Consider the following 19,519-nt stretch of genomic DNA (forward strand, 5'->3'; position numbering starts at 1 on the left):
TCGTTTGAGCGTTTCTAGAGAGACTCTACAAATTTCCAATCGGCTCCTTAAGCGTTTTTTTAAAAGTCAGCCGACTAATATTGTCCGATTAATTCAAACACGTCGAGCAACATGAAACAGATGAGGACAGACATGAAGCGGGTTATACTGGCGATGTTTCTACTGAGACAACATAGGCAACGACCAAACTGACAAACCTCTAGCAAAGATTATCAACAAAGCGCTAGCGATTTGCTGGGTTAGTCGTTCTTTTTTTATTTATTACGTACAATTAAATCAATAACATCCGAAACATAACCAGAGCACCCAGTGTTTCACGCCGCTTTGACATATTTTAAGGCAACCGACGTGTTCCACATCTTCTTGCGCTTCCGATTAATTAATCATCCAGCTGGTTTGGTTTGTGTAGAGCGCTCCATCTGTTTTTAAACAGTGGTATGTGTTAGTTGGGACACAATGAATATATGGTTAGAGTGTGCACAAAATTGATGAGAATCTTGCCTTCCCAAGTGGGTTGTATGATGTAGCAAGGCTTTGTGGTCGAATGAAGGCATAATAAAGCATTTGGGGGAACTCCACATGTACGAAGGAATATAGTCACCGTGAAGACTCTGTGGGTCGAAAGCGAGCCCTTGCATAAGTGCAATCCGATGGCAATGCACAAGTTCTGAATTTATCGTAATACTTTAAACTGAACATAGGGAACAATGCAGAAAGAAAGGAACACAAAAAACACGTAACACTACATGTATATTGATTACACAGTTTTAACTACTACCACACAGACAGGTACAACATAACGAAGATGCAGAAACACAAATCTGCTTCATTGCTCATCCATTGCTGCTTATTTGCTTCATCCGTTGTTTTTTCTTGGTTTGGACAAATGCAGACAAAGTAAAAGCGCATAATAATCGTAAGGAGAAAATTCTGACTCTTTTTTTCTCTCGCACATTGTACAATCTCTGCTTCCGTAACCTCTTCAGATCTCTCTTGTATTGCTGAATTTTATTTGTTTGAGACAAAAAGAATAAAAAAACATTATGCCACAAGATATTTTCTTCTCCGCATCTTCCAACCGGTAACCGCCTAAGACAACTGCAGGTTAGAGATATAAAAGAACTAATTCTAACTAATGATACAAGGAACATGTAAACAACTTGCATGGATGGGATGTTTCAAAAATTAAGTACCGCTTCTAGGTGCTAAACAATGTTGATGGTGTTCCCATAAAGGTGAGCTTGTCCACTTGTATGTTTGCATTGCATCTTATCGCATGTCTTTTAATAGTGACGCTTACAATTTACGTTTGCAGGTTCAAGTTATCAAGAAACCTTCAAAGCTCCAAGATGTACAATCCTGATCACAACTGGTGGAGCACCACCTATGATGACAATGCATATTGCTTTTAACGTATGAGACACTGCATTAAAATGAAGCGTATGATGAACACCATGTGTGCGAAATGCATTAGTCATAGAGTACGGCATTTCACCATAAAGACTATTTGGTATTTATCGTCTACTGAAAATTAAACTGTACTACAGTCATGCCTCGCTTATGGTCTAGCTTTATGGACTACGTGATCGGGAACGACTTTGTTCACCTTCGTTTTCCATCCTGTTATCCAAAATTCATTATCCCTACTTGGACGTGAAGTATCAAGAACAATGTTCCAGAACCAGTGGCCAATTCTGATTTGCTTATATGGGAACGTGACTATGACCTCAGTCCTCCTCCTCCTCCTCTATTCTTTGAACCCTTTTTGTGAAGGGTCAGCCTCTGGAGACTAGTGTGGACAGACAGTGATTATGGCTCCCGAAAAACACAAGAGGTGTCCGCTTTTTACTGAGTATAAGAAGTCTATGCACAAGTGTCAGCTATCCAAACCATGTGAAAGTATTCCTGGCCTTCGAGCCTTCTTCAATTAAGGAGGCACTGGGCCTTGCCATTGACAAGTCTACGATCTGTGACGTTCTGCGTGTCCAAATTTTCCAATAAAAAGTTCTAAAATGACGAGTGCTAGAAGACAGTACTTTTTCGTTTTTTTTTGTGCGTGTAATAAATTGTTACAATGATGCTGCATGCATCCTCGCTCTGGATTCACTTATCCGGAAATTTGGTATCCGGAAAATTGAGGATAAGCAAGGCATGACTGTATTTTGTTTCTAATTACACAACTGCCTCAAGTAGAATAACATGGTCCATGTCAAATTTGTCCTGTTGCATGACTAGGTGAAACATTGCTACTAAAACACTACCTAAGTGATATTTGTACAGTGACATAATATGATGACCAATGACTATTGAACAATTTGCGTGGTACCATATTATGGCTTTACATTTGGTCAAAGCATTGCGCAGATTGTAATATTTCGAGAGAGAGAGAGAGAGAGAGAGTAGGTTTCTAAGGAGGTTGCCTGCAATTTTAGGTATTTTCTCCATTTCTCATAACGAATATGTTGCAAATACACGGTGCGTCCTCCTTTTTCTGGGGGATTTTGCTGCACGTACACTTAAGGTGCTGCACATGCACATCATTAAAACTCACTAATTGGCAAATTACCTACTTGCACATTTGTGAATGACTTCTTGAGAACATTTGTTTTTCTCAGTTGCTTTAATTCATCGGAAGTACGATTTCGTGACAAGATTTTTTGGCATTTGTATAGTTCAAAAATAATAAACTGTAGAATGTTCAGCAACACAATCGTGAGAAAGTATGCGGACATGTGCTTTCTCAACATGCAACAAGTGGGTACGCGAAAGTTGAGGCCCCATTCTCTATTATTCTCATTTATTAGAATGTCATCATCCACTCACTCGATATTGTTTTTCTTCTTGTTGCAATTTATTATCATTTCTAGTAATACTTTTACGATTATGTATTGTTTACATCTTCACACTGAAGATCCACATTTGTCAGGGATCAGTGGGACCACTGAATTCAAGTCCTTTCGAGTCCCTATTGAAATTGCAGATTGTCATTTTGTCAGGGGGGAGGTGCTTATGTATATTGCGACCCAGGGGAACGATATACCGACACTACCAGCGCGTAGAAACTGTAAGCTCTACATCTCCGCTAATGTCCACAGTAGCTAAGTGTAAATTTTATTAGACCTATCGGGGATGCAGCATGTATCAAAGCCATCCAAGTTCAATCCGACAGACTTAGCGCGCAGTAGACTTTGGTATCCTTGCCACTCTCATATTCCTTTCAACCTCGCTAACCTTCTGACTCAAGGAGGATCACGGACACTTCTAAGCTGTCCCATTCTTCTTGGACCCGCTTCGCTACCTCAGCTAGCCCGTCACGTCTCCCTGCTACTTGCACTCACTGTGTATCATTTTTTTTCCACCAGAGTTCCCGAACGTGGCACTTAAATTAATTACTTACGTCTTCGTCACACAACTCGGCCAAGGCTGACGAATAGAGGTAGCACGGCACCTTTGTTATGACAAATTTGCGCGGTCATTTTCTGACAGCTTTCTTTGCCAGATTCTGCACAACTGTGTTTCGGTCAAAATGTGACAATCACTTGTGGTGCTTTCTTGGCACCAGGAATTTCCCAGCTAGCACATTTTTTGCCTGGCCTCTCGCCCAACTATAGTTGGTGTCGTCAGATCTACACCGCGAGGGCCAGCAATGGCCCTGATTGGCCATGTGCCAAATTTAACGTGTGTTAGCAGACGACAGAACTGGAACATGAGCGACCACAATGGCCCTAGTGTTATTCAAACAACTAAAACTGCTAGCTCCTGAACACCCATGTTCAAGTGACAACAGTGGGTGCAAGGCGAGCAAATTCTGCCACATTTTGACAAAGCGCCATTAGGGACTGTCCTTCTAGGAAAAAGCTCCGATGCATAACAAACACTGGCCCTAAAGGACACTTTTCACAATGTACGACGTGCGTGGTATTTACCGGAAAATACAGTATATTCTGGAGCAGTAAGACTGAATGCTCCGTAATTTTAGCTTTCCAAGTGCCATTACGACAGAAATAGATCTCAACACAAGTTCTCACAGGCATGTACGCTATCCACTCCTAGTTCCTTCATAGCCTAATAAGATACAAGTCCTGAGGATAGTGTGACCACTTATTTTAAAAGAGACAATAAAATATGCAACATTCTGGCTGTCATTTGTGATTAATAATTATTGGGGCAATAATTATGACTGAATGCGATTATAATGGTATAAAAAAATTCAAGAAATCATGCAGTTTGCATTCATAAATTTGGCATTCACAGCAAGAATGTTTCCAGTTAGATACTAGTTGCTACCTCTTAGTGTTCATAACATGGAAAAAGAGAGTGAGAGAGGGGGGGCAAAAACAGTATTTATGCGCATGCGAGGTCTTCAGACATGCAGATCTGAATGACAATAAAGGTATTCTGGAGGTTTGGATCACTTGGTGATGAGGATGCGCATTCGTCAACAAAAAATAACGGCCAAACAACTGTTAGCAAAGAAAAAGTGGCAACTACTAACTTGGTTTTGATGCTCTTGACGCATAGTTTTTCTGGTGAAGAAACATAAGCATTTGTGTGTGAAGTTGGGCCACCAAAGTAAGGGGGAAACGATGCTATGTGCAATACAGCCTTATGGGTGCGTAAGTACAGCACAGTATACAGTCGTGCCTCGTTAATACGGATATTTTCTTCCCCGACCAAAATTGTTTGAAATAGTGAATCGTCCATGCTATCGAATACCAAGGAAAAAGAAAACAACAACGGAGGTTTATTGAAAAAATTCCCAACTCAGTGACTGTTTGCAGGTATACTTGCTTGCACATTGATTTAAGCGTAGAAGGACCATGCAATGATTTTCGCACATTCCGTGTACTATGCCGGAAACGATTCTCCATGGTCCCTCACTATCATACACACGTTGACTTTTAACTGTATTCAGTGCATCGAGGGTGCCGTTACCCCGCAAAATAGCGGGGCGTGATAAGCGGATACATACCTTCGAAGTGGGCTTACTTCAACAAACGTCCAGTTCTCTCAGTCAATTGTGGGGGACCTGGAGAACACACCCCGCGGGACCGCGGGAGTGCATGGTTTCAGTTTGGACAACAACCGCGTCATATATTTGCTGTCCAATTCAGTAGAAATTGTCAGCGATGGTGGAAGAGATTATGTGACACATACAGTGTCTACGAATCAGTCTGTACGCGGCAGCTCTCAAAAGGCCACCGACACAGACATTTTCTGACGAAGAAGAAGCTCAGAGAGGGAAACGTGCTCCAGTAACCATGCTGACAATCAACAGCTACATTACACTTCTGCTAGGATTCTGTGTCAACGATTAGATACGTCAAATTAAAACATATTTCGTGCTCAAGTTTGCAAGCTTGCTCGCAAATTTAGCAATTTGCTCCCAAAAGATCGTTCGCAAATCGTCAACGTCCTCTGTGCATGATGTCATGGCCAGTTCGCCTCGAAGGCAGGACATAGCAGCCGTCATTCATTCGGCTGTGGTTAATATACAATATTTTCGCCATCTGAATGATTTTCAACTTGATATTTCACAGGGAGAACACTTTAGTACGGAGGAACAAAATGAAAATGATCGTAGCCTCATCAAATATCGTTTCATGGTCCCTCTGACATAAGGTTGGCAACACATAGAGCCTGTTGCTCATCACCGTGGTCCTCAAATAATTGAAGAGACATTTGTAGTCCCGCTTGAGCGATAGCAGATGTGACCGTTGGCTTTGTGTTGCTCAGGTCTTTGAAACCAGAGCCTGACAACAGTACCGCCTCTGTTCTCGTAAGCTGCTGAGTGACTGCACTATGTTTAACTAAGGGAGCAACTCCTTGTACGAGGGTCGACTGCCTGTGGACGTGTTCGGAGCAGTCATGACATCATACTGGATTTTCCAGTCCCTTCGTGTCCACAAATATCCCCTTTCCTCTTATAGTTCTTGTAGACGGCTGTGAAGGAGAGGGCATAGTTCCCTTTGTGCAATGGAACGTCGTACTTTCAAAAGTGCTCCTGTAGAATGTGGTAAGAGGCTTGCCATAATAACGATATGAAAATACATAGACTACATGTGGTTTAAACCTTGCTGGGCCGTCCATTGTCCGAAAAGTGAGTTTCCGCATTAACGAAACGAAAAATGCATCGAAAAATTCTGGTCCTGGCAAAAATCGTCCATAATTCGAGTTGTCCATATTAATGGGGCCCCTGTTAACGAAGCACGACTGTAAACCAGAATACTGGTTGAACATTGGAATATGGGCGGACCCCCCAAATTCGGAATTACAAAAGCGTAACGTTATTTTATGTAATACAATGTTTCCTCGAAAATAAATGCCATCGGGAATGCGGAAGAAAGGCCACTAAATCAACACAGCACAATCTACAACCACTGGACAACAACATGGTAGTACCTGTTACTACCTAGATTTTTTTCTACCAATGGCCAGTACATGAGAAAGTTGACTCTTTCTGGTGCATATCCTAAACAGAAAAAAAAAAGAAAAAGGAAAATCCAGTATATGCGTTTCCAGCTTGGCCAAGAAAAGTCATGACTGGAAGTAGGTTGCTCTGGAGTAAGACTGATGAAGCATAACCCTGTCATCTGCCAGATAAGAACCTTGATCATCGACTACATGCAGTAAGTTCACCTTCTTAGCAGGTGCCAACTGCCTCGAGTATATCTTCTTTATCTCTCTATCAAGTATCATCTTTGCTCGATTCAAGTCCACCTCACTTGACTACGATGGTCGGGCGGTGATGGTGCACTGCACCGTCGGAACGGTCGTCACCAGAAAGGAGCACTTCACACTCGGGAGAGGCTGACAGATCGTCCTGACGGTAGAACACCCGGGCTTGCGGAGAGCTTGTCTCTTTGTCACGCTTCATTTTCCTTGGCTTGTGCATCAGGAAGTTGTCAGTGACCCAAAATATGAAGACCTAAGAACACACAGGGTTGTTAAGCTTTTGCACAAAGTAAATTAAACACGAAGAAGGCAGTGACACTTTCAGGTACAGGTGGTTCATCACATTATGCACCCATTGATCTATGCCAGAGTACTGGTGAGAAAATGTTTTTTTCCATTCATCATAGCCGGCAAGATAGCTGCCCCTGAACGAATGCCTCGTCCATTCTTACTGATGCCCGTAAGCGAGTGACCCCTCCTAGAGTCAGAGCCTGTCGTTATGTCTCAACTAGATTAGCCTCGGTACTCACTGTGACAATTTTCTAGGTGTCTATTACCCTCTTTCCTGAAAGCTTGCGACGCAGGCTCTCATCAATCCAAACAGCAGTCGTTTACAAATATCCAGCATATCAAGGACGAATGTGTCACAACTGCTTTACGCTGCACTCTCGAATCAACAAACATATAAATTATGATGAAGCAAACAGCTCAAGAAAAGGAGACTCCCTTTAAAAAGTGCAAGCGCAACTAATTACAAAATAACATTACTGAAAACTACGTATCAGCTATGTCATATTAATTGGTAAGCACGTGTTTCCTTCACTCAGTTTGCCCTAACTTTCACTATACAGTGATGCCACGTTAATCCGAACTCGCTGAATTCGAAATCCTGGATAATTCTAAGATTTCTCATGTCCCACATTGCCCAAAAATTCTGGTCCTGCACATTGCACGTTGCGATCTAATTTGCCTAATTTGAAATGCTTCCTGCGCTGTACTCCAGTGTCCTTCAGCGTGGCACATCTGTGAGTCACCCTCAACTATGCAGCGCCCACAAGACCACGTGCCCAGTGACCTGCCAATCATATTGCGCACCCTCCTCACTACTGCCATTGCTCTCACCACGCTTTCTCTTGTTGCCACTTGTGTTCTTCATGTTCTCATGTGGTTTTGAATGCAACATGCAAATTGCACTGTGTGAAGGAACCATGCCAAAGTACAAAACGCTGATGATCAAAGACAAAGTGGCAGCTATCACGGCCACGAAAGCGGACAAGGTGGAACTTGTTCAAAAACCTGCCTGGTGTATCGCTGTCAACAACCTTGAAGAACAGTGACAAGATTGTGAGCGGTAACGGTCTCCATCGACGAGGACATCGTTTTTGACAGAACGGATCATCATCAGATCGCAAAGGTCGATGATGAGCCACCACAAGAGCTTCCGTTCTAGTGGTGTGGGACTTGATAGAAACAAACAGTGCGCACACGGATCTCTCAAATTTAATACCTTGTCGCAGGAGCACCGTATGTTAAGTGTAAAGGCAAAGCTTGACACACCATCCGAGCCATTGATCACGGAACGCAGAAGGTGGAGCTGGCCCATGAGAAGGGTTTACCACTAACCATTGTCTGTGGAACGTGGAATGCAAGGAAGAGGTTGAAGAGGTGCTGTATACACGGTTCCCCCTTCCCAGGCATGAAGGAAGCCTCGATAGTGTGGGTCAAGAAAGCGAGAACAGAGAACTTGCTCGCCAATGGCCCGCTTCTTCTTGAAAAGGCACGAGATTTTGCTCCAGAGCTCAAGCACTTTGATTATGACTTTGTGTGCAGCAATGGCTGACTAGCGAGGTTCAAGGCACACTATGACATCAGTTCAAGAGCCGTGTCTGGGGAAGATGGGACAGCAGTAGGGCTTTCTGAATGTTTGAAGTATTCGATATGCAGGCCAAATACAGCAATCATGTACAGCCTTTAAGACGAACTCCGAGAGGACGCGGAAAATCTTCGTCGTAAAGGTGACTCGGTTAAAAAAGATCGTGCAGCAATATTGCAGTTCAAACTGATCGTAATAGTCGCGATGCAATAGTACGGGTAAACTCAGGGAGAAACCTATCATACACGTGTGACGTCTGCCGCTTCAGCTGCGACCAAAGTCCACGCATCTAATCGGTCGTGACGATGTGCACCATTTCGAGCACGTACAATAAAACCACGTTAATTCGAATCTCACGGGACCTATGACGAATATCCGAATTATCCGAATGTCAAAATAACAAAAGGACAACAAAATGCCAGTTACAGTAATCCCTCATTATAGCAAAGTCGTTGGGACTGGAAAAAAATTTGTTATAAGTGGTATTTCGATAAATGCGGGAACGGCTACAAATGCTTCCAGTGGTGCCCGAAACGTGTGCAAACAATGTTATCCCAAAAGACACGTACCTTGGGAAATTATCAGCATGGTAGCACTTTTATTTCATTACAAAAAACAGGTGAGCTGCTTCTGAGGCGCGGCCTTGTTGGGCGACAGGAGAGCCTGCTCCAGTCTGTGCACACGCAGCAGGAGGCCGTCGTCACCACCGCCGCACTCAGTTTTATTGCGGATCAAACGGAGCATGTCCCGCGTCTCAGCCGTCCTTGAAACTTCCCGGGGCTCATCATCCAAACTATCGTCACTTTCGCATCGGCGTCCTATCACAGTGCCCACAATATCCTCGTCCGTGGTAGGGCACACGACGAGGACGTCTGCATCAAGTGCAAACAAAGAGAAGTCGTCGTATGCCTCCTGTCCAACAAGCTCATGCACTCGCCTGTAGAGATGGTCGCAGTCCTCTATGTCAGGGATATGCTCTTGGTCATCGTGCGCAGGACCCCTGGAAAATCTGGCGTGCGCAAAGCAATTTGCTATCTTAGCTGCCGCCAGCTCCTTCCACTAAAGGCATAGTAGCCTTTTCAACTTCTCTAATTAGCGCTACTTTTTGCTCGAGCGTAATACATTTCCGTAGGATCTTCGGTGGAGCCATTGGAAAACGTGTGAACTGCGCGGAGAGCAGAGGTGGGCATCCTCACGAGGGCAAATGAGGGTGAGGGTGCCCTCACCCTCACCTCACGCACATTGAGGTGAGGTGAGGTGAGGAATAATTTCATTAAAGTGAAAAACCGGGCGTGTTGATCTTGCATGACAAACTAGCACTGGGAATGGGCACCTGCACCTGTCGTCTCTTCTCTCTGTCCCGTTCCCAGTGCTAGTTCGTCATGCGAGGAATAATTTCTAAAAGAGAAATTGAGGTGAGGTGAGGAAACCTTCTCAAAAGAGAGACTGAGGTAAGGTGAGGTGAGGAAAATGTTTCAAGAGGGAGATTGAGGTGAGGTGAGGTGACGAAAAAATTTTTAGAGGGAGGTCGAGGAGATGTGGAGTAGCTATTTTCAATTACACAATCTCTTAAAAGGGTACCAAGAGCCAGCTTTTTCTATTACCAATGTAGCAGAAATGTTTTTGTACTGTGAGCACAGGATCTCTACACTAAAATGTGTTCGCTGTAAGCCCGTTAGTTTTGGACTTTCAGTTGAGCCAGATAGACGTTTCAGGTCAGGTGCACATACAAGTGAATATAGCTTATGTGTGGTTTAGCTTAGATTTCAATAAAATCAAATTAGTCAGTTGAGTCACATACAGGATGTGAGACACATGAACCAGTCAATATAGTTCCGTGTGCTTTGTGTGTTTAGATTTGAACAAAGCCAAACTAGTCAGTCTGTAAGCAGATGTCTTTCACGTATTATTTGGAACGATAGTACATGACAACCAAAGACCTTATCAGAGACTGGTGTAAGAAATGGAGGCAACAACACGCGCTTTAAGTGCAATAAGGCTAGTTCCATCTCAAATCGAACAATCCGGTACACTTGATGTGTCGAAGGAATGGGGAAAAAATATATGTTGAAGCCATCAGTGATTTAGGAGAAATAAACACTTTCTGAATTCTCTGCACTGCACAGTTCGGGAAATAGGAGAGGAGGGAAAAACTGCCTCTCATAAGACGATGTCGTTGCGTGCGGGTTTGAGCGTTCGCTACAAGGCCATTTCTTGTCGCATTATAGTAATTTCTTGATCTGGCTTTAGACCACATAGGGCACAATAGGTTCCTGCATTGGCTGCGTTATTATTAATTATTGGCTGTGTTATTAAACTTATTCTAAAGCATTCTGTTCTTCACGGGCTCCCAGCACTTGCAATGCATGTGTGTCACCCCGCAAAAAATGTGAGCATATCTGGTTGCTCAACAATCTACATTCAACGATTACAACACTATTATGAATGCCAGTGCTCAGAACGGTTTCAAATGACAGCAATTACTTTTTATGTGAAGACAGAAGTTCAAAGTCCCTTTGGAAAAATTGATTTTGCAACACGCGGGACACGGTGCCTCCGCTTGAATGCACTCCACGCATAGGGTTGGCGAAAAATTCACAGTGCGCCTACTGATCAAGTCCGAATTTTGATTCTTCTTCTGTGCATAGTCTAAGGAACTACCTACAACATATAAAATTTTTTAGATAAGTTTTTGGTGGGATTTTTTGGATAAAGGCTTCCGAAATTCGTCATTTTTCGGTGGTATGGTGCTACTAAAAGATGTATTGCTTACGTTCCTTACAGAGTAGAGCCACAAATTATACATCATTCGATAGACCTATGAATGACAAATTAAACAGCATAAAGCCCAGTCTTATCCGTTTTGTACATCGTCCACAAAGCTGCGGTGAATATGGTGTTTTTCGGCACTTTGAGTCAACTTTGATATTTTTTTGCAGACAAACAAAAACGGACACAGCACTGCCAATGCAGGATCGTATTGTGCCCTAAGTGGTCTAAAACCAGATCAAGAATTTTCTATAATGCGAAAAGAAATAGCCTTGTAGCGAATGCTCAAACCCGCGCGCGACGACATCGTCTTATGAGGGGAAGCTTTTTCCTCCTCTCCTATTTCCTGAACCGCGCAGCACAGAGAGTTCGGAAAGTGTTTATTTCTCCACACTCACCGATGGCTTCAACATTTTTTTTTTATTTCCATAAATTCGAGACATCAAGTGTACCGGATAGTTCGATTGGAGATGGAACTAGCCGTAAGTGTAAATATTGGCATATAGTATTCCGTATTGCAACAAGTTGAACCATTGACCTTTTAGTACGGCAATGAAGTTAGGGGAAAAGGCACAAGAGGTCTGTGTCTACATAAAGTAATTTAATTAGTAAGTCAAGATATAAGTCACTAGTAATCCGTACAGCATGTCTACCTGATAGCTTCAAAACAAGGGTCTTGAAGAGAAGGTCCCCGAATTCCAGCTACAAATGAACTTCTGTCAACCGTTCTTCTTCTGTTAACCGTTTTATCTGTCAACAGTCTGGCTACAGTGACACCATCGTCAATTGCGAAGTAATCCGAAAGCTGCACCACTGCGGGCAGGACGCTATTAAAATGGCGATAGTCGTCCTCATCCACGCCAGCCTTTTTGCCTCACGCGTCGCTTGGTTCACAAAACAACACAGCCTAAAGCAGTTTCATAAGACCAGAGATCCTATGTCCTTTTGTCAGCTACAACTATGATCATCTACTCGTTATGTTGAACATTGTATCACTATCTAATCGCCGTACTCTACGCGACTTGCTCTTTTTGTACAAACTTGATAACTATCCTACAAACTACAGCAATCTATTATCGATTGTCCAGTTTCGTGTGCCTGTATTCTTTACTCCTTTTCATGTACTCCACCTATCTGACCCTTGCCAGTTGGACCCAATTTTGAGTGGGTTCAATGCTACGTCTTTAAAGTCTGATCATCACTTGTTTGGTAACACCTGGGATGCTTTCAGGTCTAGTCTTCTTAAGCACTTTGATTCTGCCGGCACAAGTGTGTAGTTTGTACATGCTGTTGTTTGTTCTCCCTTTCTTTACCTTATTTTTGTTTTCTGTCCTTTCTGTTCTTTTGTGCACCATTACCCAAACTCATGTCATTCATGAGCAAAAGGAAACAGATACCGATCTACCTACGGTCTTTATGCCAAATGCCAAAGGACAGACACCGTGTAATGCCAATGAGCATAGTGATGGCGACGTCAGTTCACTCTGCTGCTGTTTACTGGCACCACTACTCGAATAGTCTTATCATGTTCGTGCAGCTTCGCTCCATAGCCCCGGGAGCAAATGTCACGAGCGCCAAATTATCCGTAATCGCTCCAAATGCTTCCGAATCTGCCAGCATCCATTCCTATACTTTTGTATGCATGATTGCTGGGACCCCGCGGGCAGTCTGAGTTATCCGAATTTCCAGATTATCCGGGCTCGAATTAACAAGGTTTTACTGTACTTGGAAGTATTGCTTTAGGCAGTATTGTTTGTATTTTGGTTCACAGCTAGAGGAAACCTGAAAACAATTACTGGAAATGATACCATCACGCGGTACAAAAATCTAGTGCATTGTCGTGCAAGTTCAAAGTAACAATGATTTTGAGCAATCATTGTTACTCTGAACTCGAGCCACCAGCGGAAAGTCACTTATAGAAGCAAGAGAGTTACGAAGTTTGCGGCCACTTGCTACTGAACGCTATGAATAAGATATACAGTAAAACCCCGTTAAACCGTACTCGCTTAAGCCGTAGTTCCGGTTTAACAGTAGTTGTGTTGAATCCCGGAGCAGGTTGCCATTCAGCTCAATGTATTCTACGCCCGCTTACACCGCAGTCGTTTTTTCCGTACATATCGGATAATCCGTAGCTGTTCCACATTCCGTGACGCGTGAACTCGTCCTTTCTGTGACCTCGCTCCGCGAGCGGACAACAGCGCTCACGCAAAACAAAGGAGAAAAGGAAATTCCAAGAGGTCAACTTGGGACGTGACTCATGACTACGACGCACACGTGGACTCCCTTCCGCTGTATGATGCGCTTTCCCCAAAAAGAGGAGAGGGTGAAAACTGAAAGTTATCGCTATCGCATCGCGCGTGCCATAGCAGTCTTTGTAGTCTAGGCTCTGGAACGCTTTTCACGTTTACCGTTTTCTGCGACCATCGGTGATCGTCGAATACCCGCAAGCTACGCCATGCCCAAGCAATCGGTAAAGCACCGAGTTCTGACAGTGAAGGAGAAGCTCGAGCTTATTCAAGCGATTGAACGAGGAGTCAGGAAGGCAGCACTAGCTCGTGAGAAAGGATTGCCCCTGACCACTGTCTGCACAATCTGGAACTCCAGGGAGAAACTGTGGAACTCCGACGCAGCAGCCAACCTGAAGAGGTGCCGTTTACGTGGATCTTCCTATGCAGATGTCGAAGAGGCATTGGCGTTGTGGCTGAAGAAAGCAAGGAGTGAGAACCTGCCTGTCAGTGGCCCGCTTCTCGTCGAAAAAGCGCGGACTTTCGCCTTACAACTGCGACATGATGACTTTGTGTGCAGCAACGGATGGCTTGCAAGGTTCAAGGCGCGCTACAACATTGTTTCGAAAGTGGTGTCTGGCGAAAGCGCGGAGGCCAACAAAGACGCCGCAGAAGCGTGGGAAAACGGACAGCTTCGCCAAATCCTGCAAGACTACGATCCTGAGGACATTTTTAACATGGACGAGTCGGCATTATTCTTCAAGTTGCTGCCTAACAGGACCCTAGCCTTCAGTGGTGAGACTTGTTCTGGTGGGAAGCACTCAAAAGATAGGATTTCCGTCGCGTTTGCCGTCAACATGACTGGGAATGAAAAACTCCCGCTACTGGTTATCGGAAAAGCGGCGAAGCCGCGATGCTTCAAGGGAGGAAGACTGCCGTCCAACGTTCTCTACCGCAACAACGGGAAGGCCTGGATGACTGCTGTTCTGTTCAAGGAGTACGTCCGTCTCCTGGACCGTCGTTTTGCCGCAAAGAACAGAAGAGTGGTTGTTGTGCTGGACAATGCATCTTCGCACGTCGATGTGGCCAACCTCACCGCGATCAAGTTAGTCTTTCTTGCCCCCAACACGACATCGTTGTCGCAGCCCCTTGACCAAGGGGTTATACGGGTCGTAAAGCAGCTGTACAGAAAGAACCTGCTGCGTAGGATGCTCCTAGCAATGGAGAACAGCAAGACCTATTCAATTGACCTGATGGGTGCCATCCATCTCCTTGCGTTCTCCTGGGCTCAGGTGGAGTCAACGACAGTGCAGAACTGTTTCAGACACGCCAAGTTTGTGCGTGCGGACAACAACAGTGCTGCTGCTAACACGGTGGAAGTTGAAGACGCATCCTGTGACGACCTCCTTTCCGAGATATTGGAACGCCAGGGCTCTGCTGAGAGTGTCTCCTTCGGGGCGTTTCGCGATGTAGACAACGATGTTGCAACATCTCCCGGGTGGTCCGACGCAGACATCATAGCTGCTGTGGCTCCAACCGTGCCTCCGGAAGACTCCCAGGCTGACGACGATGACACGGAGGAGGAAACCGAAGATGTGCAGTGCCCCACGGTTGCGAATACTGCTCGAGCGTTAGACGTGATGCGCTTGTTTTCAGAAAAAAAGGACTAATGGAGCAGCTGGCTCCCGGTTTGAAAGACTTTGAGGCCGCGATTCTCGCCGCGAGATCGGTGCAACGACAGTCGAAGATTACCGATTTCTGCAATTCTGTGAATTAAAGCACTATTTGACGTGTTTTCTTCCAACAAACATCGTTCTGTGTGTGATTCCCTCTCTCATTACGAAGGTATGTGGTTATCTCGTATTTTCGGATATGCCGTAGTGCCGCTTAAACCGTAGTTTTGCTGCGTCCCCGCCAGGTACGGTTTAACGGGGTTTTACTGTAATCGATTTTCTGCTAATTATGTAAGTCTTCTGTTGTTTTCACGACCTCCGTTACATCATGTGATAAGAAAATCATCTTCACTGAAAAACTGCACGGGCTTTCTAGCGATCTTCTTTTCCTTTTTTTCTTTTCCTGTTCCGGAAGTTCTGCAAGTTTACTGTTACAAGTCAATTCTTGTTCTCCATAGTTCAAAATGTCATTACATATAAAATGGTTTTCCAGCACCCAAAGGATATGCAGCAGCTACTGGAATACAATAAAACCCGCGGATAGCGATATCGCGTATAACAATATTCCTCGTAAAACAATGGTTCATGATTTTACTATCAAAATATACATTGTTTCTATGGGGAAACGACCCGCGTATAGCGATGGAGACCGCGGTTCCGAGAACTCATATAACGATGGTGGCCGCTGTCTCATGCGCGTAACCTCGCGGCGACAATCGCCAGATAAGATACAGTAGAATCTCGATGATACGGAAAAAATTCGTATCACCATGTACATCACAAATACGACAATGGCTATGCTGATCGATTATGTGAATGCTGATCGATTATGTGAATGCTGATCGATTATGTGAATGCTGACCGAAGATATTTTTCGAGCCGTAGCTTTCTATGCTAGCCGTAGCTTCATCGAGCTTCATCAGCAGCCAGCTTTTCTTTCAGGGAAAGCGTTTTATACTTGGCCCTCGTTGACATTGGTTACAGCACACCACGGACACCGTCAGTTTCACTTCTCGCAAAGAGGACGCACGCAATACGCTGTTGTGAGTGGACAAAACGCAATTATCGGCCACGCTTGCACGTGCACCTTCCGAGAGGCACACAAGAGGAAACACAGTAAGCAGGTTTCGCCACCGCGAAAATAGTGTCGCCGCTGGCATTTCCCGCCAAATTCCGGCTATTTACTTTTCATTGGCTACGGTCCCACACGTGGACTTTCTCGATCATGATTGGCTGAGGCCCATTTAACCGGTGGACTTGCCCGCGTTCGTTTCTTCGAGGTGCCGACCCATCTGACCGTTGTGTAGCTGGCGTCTATGTGGGTAGACAGTGATTTCGTTTCGTGGATTTCGAAGATGTTCGAGCCATGGACGAACGCCCGAATGAAAGGTAAGCGGACAAACGTATGATGCATGTCAGTCATCAGACATTTAATACTGTCGCCTAACTGTGTGCATGGAGGTACGCCTTGTCCCATATTACATCATTTTCTGCCGGTTATCAGTCATTATCTGGTGGATGTGCTATTCTGCGTGGCGTTACTTGTTGCATTTTGTGCCACTATTTGAATGTGTCCGATGTTTAATACACTGGTGAGCATGAAAAGGAAAACAGCGTGCATCGCGTACACCGGGCTCCTCAAATTTTGTCATTAGTCGACATGTTGGAGCGTAACGATAGCGTGTCTTACATAGCGTATTCAGCCAATTAACGTTGCCTGTGCTCGTGTTTACCGTATCATTAACAGGTCCCTTTTTTTTTTCATTCAGACACCGACAACTGTTTGTGGCCCTGCGATCCGCGAGCATGTGGCCCCTGTTACCTGAAAATTCTACAGTTGTGCTGGGATGAAGCGGATGCCTTCTGCGACTCATCACGCGCTATATATGCATATAATAATATCTACTTTCTCCAAGCCAAATAGGTTCCCTTAAGGATTGTATAATATGATAGTCATGCTCTCCGTTGCTCGGCACTATTTATTCTGCGGTACTCCGTAATAATCGTGTAGATTTACTTGCATTCAAATGCTGCTTCTTGTTTATATGTTTACCGCGTCAATAAATTTGTACATGTGAATTCCTTCGCCTTCTGGATTTTCATTTTCTGCTTCCCGATAATATTAGCAGATGGCCTGGCGGAGCGCTCGGAACAGAGGGCGGGGAAAGAATTCGAATGAGAGGGTATGGAGAGGGCACGCAGCGCAGATGCGCAGTTCGATCAGCCAGCGCGTGCATTTTGGCGCCGTTTTCTGGCTACTTTGTCGTGATTCGTTACGGATGATCACGTGGTCAAGGGGGGGCGGTGGTTTTCGTGGCGAAACTGTGCAAGCTACAGCTGCACTCCACTGGGCACACTCTGCTCTCAGCTCTCCCTCTTGCACGGAAACGACTCGCCCACGCAGCCTCGTTACCGGGAGCGCTGAGAGGAAGGGTTCGGCTCGGCGTTCAGAGTCTCGGTGACAGCGGTGGAGGAGCGCGAGCACTGAAGGGCGCATCTCAAACGTCGGCGGGGGGAGAGGGGGGAGTGAAAAAATTCGAATTAACCGGAGTCGAGGTTTGAATTAGGCTCGGTTTCAAATGCATTGAAAACATAGCGGGCCAAACAGAACTTCGAAATTTGTTTGAATTAACTGGGAATTTGAATTATCCGAGTTCGAATTAACGAGGTTCTACTGTATAGCAGTATTTGAATGTAGGGGTGTGCGAATCCGAATATTTTAAGCCGAATCGAGTATCGAATCGAATGGAGGAAAAAATTTCGACTACCGAATCAAATATCGAATATTTGTACAAAATTTACAATACAGTAAAACTCCTTTACAACGAAACTCAGGGGACAGCAAAAAAAATTCGCAGTAAAGGTATTTTCGTTAAAAAGGATGTCTATTATTGGACCTATAGGCTCCAGCGGGACCGCAAAAAAAATTTGCTGTAGTGGTATTTTCGTTAAAAAGGTGTTCGCTATAAAGGAGTTTGACTGTATGTGGCTTTCACACTAAAAGTTTCCATTTTGTAGCCCATGGCTTTAGTGCAATTTTTCTGGCATTAACTGTCACAAGAGAGACATGCAATTCTTCTGCTAAAAGCCCCTACTATTTAATTTTACATGATAGTGCTTCCTGCTTTTTATGTGAGCCTACACTTACTGGAGTACTGGAGTGGTTACCTTCATTTCAAAATTTTATGTCAGGCAGTAGCATGTTATACGGATGATGTTGTAATTGTTTCAGACAACCACAGGTCATTTGTGAAACAAACAAATTGGCATCCTGCCTCAGCTTTGCCATGAACACCCTTTAGTTTCTTTGCACTCGCCCTAGGAAGTTGCACTATTCAAATTTTAGACGTAAAGGACATCTTTAAGACACCCTTCTTGTTCATGAGATGTAGTCGTTATTCAAGAGTCCTAACTTTTTAAAGGAACCTCACAGACATTAAATCAAAGTCCCTCGTCGGCACCGCTAAACTACATGTGGGAGGGGCGCCACCCCTTCCACAGACGATGTCTACAAAACTAACTTTGGATAACTTTATCTTGAACTAAACACTGTCCCGCCTGTGTTGGTCCAGCAGCAAGGGCAGTTTCGCAGTTTCACCTCATGCAAGAAGCATCAGGTGAAGCCCACTTTCGGGTTGCGTCGTTTATTCGTGGAATAGTCGAATATTCGAAAAATCGAATATTGGATATTCGATTCGCGAATCAAATAGTTCGAGCATTTGATATTCGATTCGAATTCCAGAAGTCGAATATTAACACACCCCTATTCGAATGTATTCGATTCATCATTGTTCTAACAAATAAATATGCAATTTGTATAAAATTCAAACCAAAATTTGAATATTCACACAGCCCTAGACAGCAAAGACAAAGACAACACCAAAGATCCACAGAACGGAAAGCAGTGTCAAATCTTGTTTGACTAAGATCCCGAGAACATTTTCAATACGGACGATCTGCACTATCTATCGAGTTGCGACCGGACAGAGCACTAGCCTTTGAAGGAGGAACTTGCACCAGCAGGAAGGACACTAAAGACAGAATTTCTATCACTTTTGCTGTCAACAAGACAGGAAGTGAAAAGTTACGAATCGTAGTAATAGGCAAATCTGCAAGGCCGAGGTGCTTTAAGAACGATCGGCTGCCATTCGGTGTCATATACCGAAACATCAAGAACACCTGAATGACAAGGAGCCTTTCCAAGCAGTACGTAGGAATTCTGGACCATCGCATCACCACAACGAAAATTGCGTGGTATTTCTGTGCTGGACAACGCGTTGTCTCACATCGATGCGAAGAACCTT

The 19,519-nt window shown here is 44.4% G+C and overlaps 1 protein-coding gene across 2 annotated transcripts in view; it reads right to left on the reverse strand.

Moving 5' to 3' along the window:
• Positions 1–749: 749 nt before the first annotated feature.
• The window catches only part of LOC135373135 (store-operated calcium entry regulator STIMATE-like), a 39,708-nt gene continuing 20,938 nt past the window's right edge, over positions 750–19,519 (reverse strand). For both annotated transcript variants that reach the window (XM_064606396.1, XM_064606397.1), the window contains one exon: positions 750–6,928. In XM_064606396.1, the coding sequence (XP_064462466.1) occupies positions 6,722–6,928 (207 nt within the window). In that variant the 3' untranslated portion in view covers positions 750–6,721. The remainder of the gene's footprint in view (positions 6,929–19,519) is intronic.

This window comes from Ornithodoros turicata, unplaced genomic scaffold (assembly GCF_037126465.1).
Source record: "Ornithodoros turicata isolate Travis unplaced genomic scaffold, ASM3712646v1 Chromosome21, whole genome shotgun sequence".
Lineage (NCBI taxonomy): Eukaryota > Metazoa > Arthropoda > Arachnida > Ixodida > Argasidae > Ornithodoros > Ornithodoros turicata.